This window comes from Aptenodytes patagonicus, chromosome 1 (genome assembly GCF_965638725.1).
Source record: "Aptenodytes patagonicus chromosome 1, bAptPat1.pri.cur, whole genome shotgun sequence".
Lineage (NCBI taxonomy): Eukaryota > Metazoa > Chordata > Aves > Sphenisciformes > Spheniscidae > Aptenodytes > Aptenodytes patagonicus.
This window is the reverse complement of record NC_134949.1, coordinates 83,266,642-83,279,559: the sequence shown is the minus strand read 5'-3', so window position 1 is coordinate 83,279,559 and position 12,918 is coordinate 83,266,642. Positions and strand designations below refer to the sequence as shown.

General features: G+C 45.9%; 1 protein-coding gene across 2 annotated transcripts in view; it reads right to left on the bottom strand.

The window, feature by feature from the left end:
- ARHGEF5 (Rho guanine nucleotide exchange factor 5) overlaps nucleotides 1-12,918 on the bottom strand; it is a 37,189-nt gene that overhangs the window by 8,400 nt on the left and 15,871 nt on the right. Inside the window, exons 2-7 of one of the 2 annotated variants that reach the window (XM_076345076.1) lie at nucleotides 5,322-8,904; nucleotides 3,403-3,484; nucleotides 2,965-3,029; nucleotides 2,384-2,646; nucleotides 1,311-1,471; nucleotides 229-381 (exon numbers count right to left, since the gene is read on the bottom strand). In XM_076345076.1, the coding sequence (XP_076201191.1) occupies nucleotides 229-381; nucleotides 1,311-1,471; nucleotides 2,384-2,646; nucleotides 2,965-3,029; nucleotides 3,403-3,484; nucleotides 5,322-8,889 (4,292 nt within the window). In that variant the 5' untranslated portion in view covers nucleotides 8,890-8,904. The remainder of the gene's footprint in view (nucleotides 1-228; nucleotides 382-1,310; nucleotides 1,472-2,383; nucleotides 2,647-2,964; nucleotides 3,030-3,402; nucleotides 3,485-5,321; nucleotides 8,905-12,918) is intronic. The other variant, XM_076345084.1, reaches the window with a different exon arrangement.

Genomic DNA, 12,918 nt, shown 5'->3' with positions numbered 1-12,918 from the left:
TTCTTTCCCTTTCCAATGCTATGGGAGAGGAGCCTGCAGCAGCTCTGTCCTGCTGTCCCAAATGCCATTGAATTGAAGAAGGTTCCTGCCTGTTCTTCTGGGGGTGTAGTGAGAGCACTGCCCAACAGCCTGTACCTGCAGCATTCCCCATCGCTTGAAAGAGTAAATATTCAAGGTGCAGCAAGGAAGTAAGGAGGGGAGAAGGGTGCAACAAATGAGAAAACTTACAGTAACCGCTGGAAGGTTTGTTCCTGATATGTCTGGTTTGTTACATATGGTAGATACACCCTGCGAAACTCAGGGGCATGTTTCAGAGCCACATCGCACACATGGAAGGTGAACATGTCCTCCTCAAATTTCTCCTCCAAGTCAAAGAGGAAACTGCAGCACATGGTTGCGGTGCCATAAAAGGAGAGGGAAACATCAGTGTCATTTAGTAAAGCAGGAACATCCTCAGTCCTCTAAAATCCTGACAGCCAACATATAAGCACAAGACAGCTCTTTACTTCTAGAGAGAGCATAATGCCTGTACAATGACAATTTAGGGCTAGATATCACCAAGCAAGAAGCAGAGGCAAAAGACTTCTGTTCTTGAGAGGTCATACTTGTAAAGGCATGGTCAGGAAACAACTGAAAATTAAGACATCACCAGAATAATCCCACTAGTAGAAATGGAAAAGGTAGCAGCAAACCTTACTAGCTTAGCGATATACGTAGCCAAGCCTTGCAGGAGAAAAGCAGAACAGAATCCTACAACATACAGGATTCCTTGCATGTGGGGTCATGTCTACATTTTATGACTTACGCTCAACTGATTTACATTAGGTTCTGTCAAGTGACAGCTATAACTTACTTTTTTTTCCCCCCCTGCTCTTTTTTCTTTTTTTCTTTGTTGTTTTTTTTTTTTGGTCAGGGCTCATGCAGCTGCTTCTTTTGTCTTGTATTTGGCAGGAGTTGCACTTGGTTTGGGCTGAGGTCTAGTTAGTCAAGTTTAGTTGTAGTTGAAGCCAACAGCACATGGCTACAGTAGCATTTTGAACATTTTGATCTCCTGCAATGAGCTCTATGCACAATTGCGCCATAGTATGTGGGACTTAACACCAAGCTTTATATTGCCCTGTCACCTAAAAAGGCGAATGCTCCTTTCAGGGCAGTGTTGGTATGCAATCACAAAGTGCTACGTGTGTGTATCTACCTTGAAGGTCAGTGAACACACAGAACAGAGTGAGAGATGTTATTGATGGAAATGATGGGCTGTGTCTGTGCTTCATGGAGGGCGTTAATCCTGGAAGCAAAGGGCCATATCTCACCTGGCGCTGACATCGCGTACATCATGAAGGCGGGAGAAAAGCCACTGACGCTCTTGATTGGTGAGCATTGCCTGGAGCTCTGCTGATCGCTGGAAGTGATCCACTGCCACATTTAAACTGCGCAGGTATGAAGCCTCAGACATTATCAACTCAAACTTGGCCTTGAGAGATGAAATAAGGGAGCACAGCATCAGTAGACTATGCAAGTCTGTGAGGAATTTTATGGAAAAGCAAGAAAACCTCCCAGTACATGATGTAAGTAGTGCGTAATTACAGAAGAGAGGCTTTAGGAATGAAGGGCAAGCATGCCGTTACATATAGTCTTTCTTTCTTTAGAAGACAGACTTGTGGTATGACTTAAAAGAAAAATAGCTACCTGCTCTCATTTTACTTCTTATTCCCCCCCCTCAACTCTACTTTCACTGCTCCCATAAATTTTCCAGCATCCGCATCACCCATGCTTTTCTCCTTCATCATGTTTCCCATGCTGTTGTTTTCTCCTCTTTCTCTGGGTCCTCCCATCCACTTCTCAGTTCCTCTCATCTTCCTTACCCAGTTTCTCTATGTACCGTTTTGCTGAACCCATACGTCTTCCTGTTTTCTCTCAGCCCTGCAGCTCACACAGGTCAATTTGGTAAACTCACATTCTACCACAGAAACTACAATTCACTGTGGTTTTTATTAGCATCTCTCATAAGCTTATGTGTGGGAGAATGCTGGAAGTCTTCTGCTTTAATATCCTCTTTTGCACTGAACATGCTCAAAATTCCTTGTTTTATCTCATTCCAATTTCCCCATGTCTGTTTTCACGAAGTTACTGGTACAGTCCAGAGCCTGTCCTTTATAGAGGAGGAGTCAGTGCTCTTTTTCTCTACAATTCTGAACTTCAGCACTGTACTACTTCACAAACACTGGTACCACATCCCCATACTGCTTACACGGGTAGAGGTGACCTCTGCATTCAGCCACCTGCATTCCTACATCAGAATTTTTGCTCTCCACTTTAACCACCCTTCTGGGGACTCTTTCTTGACTACAGACCACCCATCTACCTTGTTACATCTGTCCATTACCTCTTGCAGCTTCTGCTCATCACGGGACATATTGAGTAGCATTCTGCTGCCCCGTATCATGGGGATGTCCTGCCAGAGGGATGCATTAGATGAGACTGACAGACGTTGCAAATACGAGTCCTGGGGAGACAGCACTTTCCTCCGTAGCCTTGGGGAGCTTGGGAAACTCGACTCTATATCCTCTGCAAAAGAATCCACTCTCTTCTGGCTTTGAATGGCCTTGTTCAGAACCACATCGCTGTACTCCTGATACAGCAATCTTGCTGTGAAGAGAGGCATATACATTTATAGTTTCTATAGCAGCTACTCGACCTCTGCTTCAATCTGGAGAAAACTTTGTTACTGTCTCAGATTAGGATAACTGAATACATTAGACCACACACACCTGCTATAAGCAAAGCTCACCAGCTGCCTGAGTGTACTGCAGGACTCTGGTTTCACTGCCTCCACTGAACACCGCTCTCTAACGCTCCCTCCTTGCTACCATGTGGCAGGAGCCCCTCTCCTTTGTGCTCACTGCAAGGGTGAGAGATGATGGAGGAGAGGGGTCTGCCACAGCACTTCAGGCAGAAGGTACTTACAGGAGTTGATCAGTTTGGAGTGCCGGCGTTTGAAGTTCTCCATTGGGTCTGCAGGTTTCTTCTCTCTGTCATGGAATAAAGATTTGGAAACAAAGAGTGAATGAAGAGCACAGTGCCAGAGATGGCTTATCCAAATCTTAGTAACAGATCTGTCACAGCAAGGACCTCTCTTTCCAACAAGCTCAAGCTCCACATGCTTTACTTAACAAAGAACAAAGCTTGGCTTAATGGAAACACTCTCCTAAAGGGACAAAAATACTTCTGTTGCCAGGGGGTCCCCTCCCAGAGTGCATAGACTGAAACACAGGCCTAAGTAATTTTATTATAGTTTTCTACTCCTTAACATCATCTTTGGTCCCTCAGGAACAATGGAGAGCATTAGGTGTCTGTGCTACACAGGGATGGAGGCAAATTCTAAGGGGCCTTTGAGAGACTTACCGCAATATAACTGTTTCTGAACTGACTGGTGGTTCCCTGTGTGCCTTGTGAGCTTCTTCCTCTGAAGGAACAAAAGGAATTTCTGCATATAAGACAATTAGAAAGTAAACACATTAAGTCTGTTTTTAGAGTGAAGCTACAATCCAAATGATACACAGATGCCACTTACCTATACCCCACCTAAGTGGTGGTCTTGGGTTGGAGTACAGGTGCCCTCCTGACCTTTATTTCTGGGTCAGAAACATTCTGGTTTTAATAATCCTTGACATTATTTACACTTTACATCTGTTACTTAGCCACATTTGCTTTTCAAACAAAGAACAAGGCTGACACTTTCAGCGATCACAGTAACTCTAAGAGCTTCTCTCTCCAGTTGCCCAAGTGAAGACACTGCATGTGGGCCCTATTTGGTGCTGCCTTTCCCCTTTCAGCAACTTGGGCCAGGCATTGGAGGATCAACGGACCCAAAGTCACTAGTCATGTCTCAAAGTCTTAGACTTTCTTTTGTGGACGTTGAGCCCCAGAAAACTCTCAGTGACTTCTGGGGCAGAAATGCTGGACATCTAAAAAAGTCACTCCTGTGAAGAGTCTTAGAAGGGATGCGGCCTGAGAATGAATGCTGTAATCCAATTCTCACATTTATGTACTATGTGAGCATTCACAAACTGCTGCTTGAATCATCTTCTGCTTATGAAAAATGGGGAAAGTGTGGATTTTTCTTTTGTTTTCTGAGGGATTTAATTAAATAAGGTGTGAAGAAATTCTATATAAAATTCCTTGGAAGCAGGAGGAGGAAGAAAGCCCGAAGACTGAGCTGCAAGCATGGGCCAGGGGAAAGACAGTACTGTTGCCTTGAATGTTTTAAAATTTGGAACCAAGAATTTACAAGGTCAAACACATGAACAAGTCTTGATTCAAGTGCTGCCAACCTTTTACATCCCTCCATGCTCCTCTCCTTTTCCTCTGTGCCAAAAATCCAGCATGTTGTGGAGCTTGGAAAATAAAACAAGAGCTGAGAAGAAGCAAGTATGTTTAAAGATCATGTAAGATATAATAAAGAACAGACATGCATCTTGACAGTAAGTACCGTCTGAATGAGCTGCATTACTGAAGATGCATGTTTTCCATTCGTGACAGCAGTGATTTGGCTTCTATGCAAGCTGGGGCCTTGAATTTGACAGATTTGCATTCTTATCTGTAATCTCAAATCTTATGTTCTCAGAACAATCATCTCCTGAACAATTCAGGAGGTCAAATTGGAACCTAAAGGTGTCAGCTGCAAAATAAAGGGAGGTAGCAAATAAACAAGGAACTAAAACATGTGGTAACAGATACGGGCTACTGAGGGGGTGTGCATGCGTTTTCCTTACTGCTTGGAAACGGGCTGCTACAAGTGCAGCAAAATGCAACGGCCGTGCGGTGGCAGCAGAGATGATGAGCGGAAGCTCTGAACTGAGCCCCACCAAGAAACTCATTCCTGCAGGTAGGCCAAAATAGCCCGTGTTACCGGGTAAGGGTGACAGATCATTAAACATGGAGAAGGGACAAGAAGAGAAACTGGCTGAAAAGTCAGGGGGCAAAGGATCCGTCAAGTGAGATAAGCACTCTGTTGCAGATGTTAGTGTGAAATGAGGGGACTGAGCCCCAGAGTGCAGCCCTACTCAAGAGAACGAGCAGGATGCACTGGCTACAGGGCAGCAGAGAGGAGCTAGGGAAGAGCTGGGAGAGGGGAGCTTGGGGCAGGACAGCAAGGGGGCTACAGGGCTGGTGAAGAGTATTACCAGAAAGGCACAAGACCAATGCCGAGCGGTCAGCTCTCATGCCTCTCTATCACATTGCCTATTTAATTTAATCCTCCGTTTTTGGTATCTGCGATAAGTTTGGGGGGTGGGGGGAGGGAAATGGAGGAGAGGACTCACCCTGCAAGGCATCTGGTGGTACTGATGTCCTTTTCAGGCCCTGACGGTGCCAGTCCTTGCTTTTTACTCGGCGTTTAATTGGGTTTTCTTGATTGGCTGCTGGCTCCTGTGCAACTACCCTGATCGTTTTTTTGCCTGGCCAACTTGATGATTTTTCCAAGGGTGAATGTCTGGGCATTTCCTCCTTTGGCTGAGCTACCAAGTGGTGTTCTCCTCCTCCTCCTTCCAGCCTTTGCTTGACCCTCCTCTCACCTTCTGTTTTCTCTGTGATTGCCAATGGAGCTTGGATGTTCTTTGTGTCCACACCAAAGATGCCTGCCTGTTGCTCCCATTGCAGCTCCTCCAAGACCTCCTCCTCTTGGCAGGTTGTTCTGGTGGTTGGTGGTGATGGAGGGCTGAGCTGGAGGAAGTGGATTGGATTGGTGAATGCTAGCATTGGAAGTGGCTGTGCAGAGTCACTGCTCTTAGAGTCTGTGGATGTTATCAGGCCTTTGAGCGAGGGCCAAGAAGGGTGGTCAGGTGAGGATTTTCCACACTGTATGTCCACGTGCTGGTCCACTGTTTCAGGGCTGGTGCCAGAGCAGCCAGCCAATGCTTCATTTCCAACAGCAGAAAAGCTTTTGGCCAACAAACTGACCCCTGAGTCATCAGAAGTCTCTGTATCATGGGTACCTAAATCACCAAGATCCCACTCTCTAGTCACTGGAACAAGGTCATCTTTCTCTGCTACATCTTCTCCATCAGAAGCAGAGGCCACAGTGTTAGAATCAGACACAGAGGCAGCAGTCCGGAGAGGATGGCTTATAGTAGGGTGAATGGCTAGTAACTTATTATCATCCATACCACAGTTGAGATGCGGCCTGGAGTAGGGTACAGGAGCCAGTGGCTGGTAACTTTCAAGGGCTGGAAGTTGAGCAAGGTGATTTGCATTAAGTGCAGCGCCCTGAGCTTGACTGGGGCTTTGGACATGGGAAGGAGGATGAGGAAGCTGTTTGGCATCAGGCTCAGACACCAGAGGTAGGCTTGAGTGGGACACTGGGGACAGAGATTGTTCTTGCTGGTTCATGGCAAGGACCGTATCTTCTTCAGAGGGCCAAGTTAGGGTGCTCAGGATGCTGGAGATTCTGGATCCAGGCTCTTTTTGGTTTAAACTGCAGTCAGACTGATCAAGTAAAGGCATTTGTTGTGCTTCATGATCCGTGTTTGCTCCCATTTCTTTTCCTTGGATAATGGCACTTTTTTCTGGGGGTTTTTGCTGAACTGTCTCTGGGTGGTTCAGGGGAGTGGAAGTCCTGCCTGGTAGTTGGGGTGGTTCCAGAGGCCCTGCAATGATAGCCACAGTCCTCCTATCCTCAGGAAGGCTCCCCTCTAGAGGAAGGCAGCTCGTGTATATTACAGAGAAAGAAGATGGGTCACTAAGGTCTTCATGAAAGCCTCTCTCAGAAGTAAGGAGTTCATGGGAAGTGTTGGCCTTCCCTGGATCAGTACTTACAATAGCAGTTTCCCCTGATGTTGGGTCCCGCACTTGTACAGAAGCGGCTCGGTTGGCTGGCTTCTCTACAGAGTCTAGCAGTTTGTTCAGATTGGCGCCAGGACAGTCCTCAGGGGTCACAGAGGCTGTTCCACTGGCACCCTCTTGCTGTGGGGCAGACGTTGAAGCCACAGAGGTGAGCTCTGAGGGTAAAGCTGGAATGAAGTCCTGAAGCTCAGCTTTTCCCAAATTTTCTGTAATGGGATGAGGATCTATGGGATCAGGTGGCTCCAAGTTCTTGGTACCAGAGGAAGGGTGTGCTGGAACAGAAACCTCTGGGTTCTCTGCGCTAAAAGGTGCTGCCACTCCTCCATGGAGTGATGCATCTCTTTTATCAAACCTCTGGACAGCACTTCCATGCCCATCACTGTGCTTATCCTCCCTGCCCAGTCTTGTCCTGTCATCCCAGTCAGCTTCTCCAACATCCTGACCACCGATGGAAAAGCGGCCAGAATCTTCTAGGTCTTCTGCCTGGTCAGAGATATGGCATGTGTGTGGAGGCACCATTGGAGTTTCACCCAGTGGGTTCAGGTTACTTGAGGACAGAGGGCTGACAATGGGTGGCTGACATCCAGAACCTGCTTCTGTGACATGAACTTTCAGCAGTACATCCTGACCAGGATGCTGATCCACAGAGACAGGTTCCCCAGGAAGAAATGCTGATCCTGTTTGCTCAGCCAAAAAAACATTCTGCAAACCACACAAGTCCACATTATGCCTGGGAACAGAAGATATCTCTGACCTGAAAGCTGACAATGGAGCCTCCAGTTTGAGCTCTTCCCTCTGCTCATTTCGTTCCTTGTTTTTCTGATCTTTGGGCTCCAAAGATTTTCCTTCTTCTGGCAGATTCTGCTCTTTGCACTCTTTCTTCTCCTCTTCCTGCTGAAGTTCAGACACTGCCTTCTCCTGTACTGGTTCCTTATGCTGTGAAGTATTCACTTCTTCAATTTTTTTAGCAGTATCCTTTACTTGGAAGGCACTCTCTGCTGGAGAGGCAGATCTGCCTTCTGTTTTTCTGTGATCATCTTCAAGATGAAGGCATTTGGAAGTGGATGAGTTTTCTTTAGGAACCATTACTGTTCCCTGGTCTTTGACCATGCTGCTATTCCTTGTTTCACCAGCTGAGATCTTTCCTTCTGCTTGTAGTGAACTTATTTGGCTGTGACCTGTTAAGATGGAAGACAAATGATGGGAAGAGGAAGACTCTGTATTCTCTTCCGAACCCTGGAGTGGTCTTATGCTTTCCTTAACATCTTCAGAAATGTAAGGTTTAGCCATGTCCTCTACTGCTTCCTCTGAGGTAGGTTGCTCATCAGTTGCTGGTGTCACTTTTTTGCTGCTTTGCTTCTGCTCTGCACCAGTATCAACCTCCTGCAAAGAATCCGTGGAGATCTTATCCAGAAACGGCTCAGCCTTATAATGCCCTTCTGAAATGGTTTTACATACCAAGAAGCATTTAGGCGTCTCTCTCTGAGAGGAAATGGCATCAGCCAAAGGAGATTTTGGATGCTGGGCCTGAGGGTCTGAGCCATGAAAAGCCAGTTCTGCCTGGCACTGAGGAAACTCAGTGCTGAGGTCCACAGCCTGCAGGATGGCATTGCCAGGGGCTGGCCCATCCTGCACTATGCTGAGAGAGGAAGAGTCCTGGTTGCTTTCCAGGTCAACCAGCTCTACTTGCTTAAGTTTCAGAGAATAATCCAGTCCACCCTCCTCTAAAAGTATTTCTCCTTCCAATTCTGAGAGTCCCTTTGGAGGCTCTGCATCACCTTGCTCTTGTTCCAGACCTGCTGGCACTTTTTGCACAGGGTTAGAGGGTCTGCCCAGCATCTCTGCTGCTTTCCCTGGAGCAGAAAGGCAGTCCTCAGGAGTGCTGAGCTCTGCTCCCTTTGCAGAGTCAGACAGGCTGATGCTCATTTCAGCTGATGCATGAGGGGCATGATGCTCTCTTTTGACTGCTATAAAATCCCAAGCTTCCCCAGTGGCGCTGCTGGCTTCTTGGGGAATGGTACCTCCCTCACTGGTTTCTTCAGACTCCATCAGTGACACATCCTGCTAAAGAAAAATGCATCTGTTACTACTGCAGAATGATATGGTGGATCTAATTGGCTTAAGAGACTTTTAAAAACAGGTACTAAAGCAGCTAAGAGAAAAATCAAAAATACATACTTAGTGGGTGATAGTTGGGAAACAAATACCAAGACTGAGAGTAGGCAAACACCCAATGTAAGCTTGCAGTACGAGAGTAACGCCAAAATAAAACTACTAGTGTCTTTTTAGTTTTACATGCAAATCCAGAAAGTGACTTTGGTCAAAGAGCAGAGATGCTGATCTCTCTGTAGCGGCTGCAGTGCAACTTATGAAAAGTGTTGGTCATAGCTATCTATCTCAAACCCAAAAGGGGATACCAGCAGGCATTCAGAGAACAAGAAAATCATCAAAATCTCCATTAATTTTTGTGGGGCATGGTGGACGAATACTCATGACCTCTTCTAGTGGCTAGCTGAGCCTTAAAGATCTCTTTGATTTCAACAGGGAAAGGCCTGTACTTTGGAGCTGGTGGTTCTCTTTACAGATCTCTGCGTATGTATGTGTAACACAGGGCCTTACTGCAACTGATCACAGGAATTGATTAACAAGACATAGGAATGTAAGAATTTGATTAACAGATAACTAGGACATGACACAAGACATGAGATATTTGAAGGCTGTAAATGACATAGGTTGAGAGTACCACCTCTGGTGTGTGTGGAACTATCTACAGACTACAAAGAGAAGCTATATCATCATTTAGTCTACTCTTCTTGCGGGGGGCGGGGGGGAACGGGGACCCAGTCATCTCAGGATTGTTGGACAGTTTCCCAAAGGATATAGTGGAATTTCCCATCCATTATTGCATTTGAAGTTCAGACATGACAAAGCACTAGGGAATGTACATTTGGGAAATGTCTGTAAAAAGGATGGTAGGATCTGATTCACCGCTTTTATCTTTCTGGCTTCTACCTATCCCATGACCCACAATCCCTACCTTAAAAGACATGAGAGAGACAAACCTTAGTGGTTTCCCCTCCCTTTTCTTCTACCTTTGGGACACTTTCTCTAATGTTTCAGCCTGTCTTCTCTATTCCCTATCCCCTGCTTATCAGAAATGGCTTATAAATTGCTGCTTCAGGCTGCTTCACATACACTGGGTACCCTTGCAGTCACACCAGAGGTGGTAATTTAGCCCTGAAGGATCTGCTGCAATGTGCCACCACAGTCAGACTTCCCCCTGAATAAAGCTTCAGCGTTCTCCTCCTTCATCCTATCTTACAGATGTTGAAGTTTCCAGACACGAATGCGTAGTCCTGCACCTTCTGGTCAGAGAAACCATTCCACATTTCTTCAGGTAAAAGCCCGCTAGCTATTTAGTGGCAAAAAAAGCCCCAAGGCCTGGCTATGGACCATTCACAAAGCTCATGCAAAAAACATTCCTTTTCTTGCTCAAAACAGACAACCAAATCTATATGCTTTTTCTTTCTCTGGCGTTCCTAATTTCCCTACAATTTTAAGAATAGCATTTTTTTTTCCAGAGTTTCAACTGCTGTTGGGGGTGTGTGTGACAATTTCAACTTGGGAGGCTCTCAAACAGAGGAAGGAAAGTCTCTGCATGGAAAGAGAAATCTTTGAGATCAGTGGTGATTTCCTTGTGCTGGAGTGGCTCTATAGTCACAGGTAACTTTTTCTGATCCCACACAGAAAGTAAAAGCAATAAGGGTATGATTACATCTGGACTAATTGTCCCAGTTAACTCCATGGCCAGGGCATGCCTGACCTGAAAGCTGGTTTAGCTTATATTTTCCCTTATGTCAAGTGAAACAGAACACCTGCTCTGAAAGCAATGAGCCCATGCTCTGGAGTTAGAATTGAAGCGTTATATACACCTTAATCATGGGGATTGTCATCATCTTACAGTTTTTTAGAAAATGAGGAAAAAATTGAGTTAACCAATTGAGTTTACTCATCAGTTAACTTTGTTCCTGCGTATTTTTTCTCATGTAATCTTTAATTTTTGTTTATATTGAAAAGATAATTTCTTACAAAACCAGGCCAAAACTGGGATTATTCAGCAATTTGGATTTTTCCCCCCAAGTAGCGATTAGTAGTAAATAGTTATAATTTCAACAAATAGTATGTTTCCAAGAGATATGTCCATTCAGAAAGTTCCCACGGGGCTTCTGCCACATCTTACTGCTGTCAGCTAATGGTAAACTACTTTGGTGCTGCTAAACCATCTTTTGAAACTGTTGCACATGGGAAGGTACAGGACTGTCAGGAAGCAGCTCCAGCACTGAAACAAGAGAGCTTGGCAGAGCACAGAAAGTAGCAGGGTCATAAACTTGGAAGCAGCCACCTTGTCCAAGACAGGATCAACTTTACCTATGTTCTCCCCGATAGGTACGTCTACCCCTCCTTTAACAAAGGTTTAATGATCACATCAGATCACTCTTGTGCTACAACTGCTCTTAGCTCTTCCTGCTACCTAACTTAAGTCTCCCCTGCTACATGGCTAGAAAAGTACTCCTTATCACAGTTTTCAAAAACAGGCTCCCCAGGAGCAGAGAGACTGTTTAGGGAGACAGGTGGTCTTGGACACAAGCTGATGGGCAAGGAAGGTTTACTACTAATAAAGACAGGATGGCCTATAAAGGCCTGAATAGCAATATCCTCAAACTCGAGCCCAAACCGTGTGAGGGAAAGAAGAACTCTTGCTCGCTGTGCTGTTACAGATGTACACAACACTGAATTTCCTCTTATTAAGCTCAAAGACCCTGTCTCCACTTCCCTGGCTCTGTTGCAAGGGATTTGGACAGGTGAAAGGACAAGTTTAAAGCTGCATTTGGAGCAGTTCCACGATGATACTGGGAGACAGGGTAGAGGGAGGTGCACAGCAGATCAACACTGGAAGCTGCCAAGTGAGATCTGTCTCATCATATTACTGCCAGGTGTTTTGCACACCTCAGGGAGAGCAAGAGAGAAGCTTTGGGAAGTGAGGCAGGAGAAGGGACAGGCAAACTTTCTGCAGAGACAGTAGGGGAGAACTTATGCATCTAGTCAGGGAAACAGTTAAGCTCCTGCTTGAAGGCTGGTTCACTGTAGTGAAAGATGCAGATGTCTCTGCAATAAGGATTTAATGGAGATGAGAGAGAAAATAATTAAACAAGACTGACTACACCTGAAGCCTTAGCATACAGAGGAGCTACATACAAAAACCTAGTAGTTCCTGGAAGAGATTGCCTGTGGAGCACTGCTGTGTTATGCTCCCACTACAGGTCAGCTTGGCCCTCCAACAGAGGAGGGCTCAGGAGACCCCCAGGAGCTGGGCAAGCCAAAGCAAACTTTCAATTAGCATTTGCAGTTGGGCCAGTACCATGACAGACAAGCATACAGGAGCCTATCTGGCAACTGCCAACTTCTAGCAGGCTGCACAAACTCTCCCAGAAACCTCACCGTTACTGCTGTTGGGGCTTACTGGTCTTTCACATTTCTCTGGATCAGATGTTGAGCGTGCCATCTCTCCCTCTGTTCTAACAGCACTTCTCAAGTGAGGTGGTCTGACGGCCCCTGTTTAGTTAAAGCTAGCCATACTCTTCTCCCAAGAGGGCCTGGAAATCCAGGACTTCAGCTCCTGTACACACAGCAGTGCGAAGCAGCTACCGTCTAACTCATAGGTGATTCTGGGTGCACAAACTCGCTGCAAGCTGGAACTGTGGGAGGGTGCAGCTGGCCACAGGTCAGCATGAAAACAAAGGGGAATGCTTGGTCGTACTGCAGTAGGGAGCACAAAATTTGAGAGAGGAAGGGTGAGGAAGGTGGCCAGCTAAGCAAAACGGAAGAGCAGCAAAAGTACTAGCAGACAAAGCAATTCCTGCGACGATGCACACATCCATCCACAGCCTTCCCAGATTACAAAAGGCAATATGAATGTCATACTTCCTTCCAGTGTGGGTTAATTAACCTGGATGGAGATGACAAACACTTCTGGTTTTAAATAGAAAGTACCTCACCTTCCCTCCCCTCCTCCTCCAA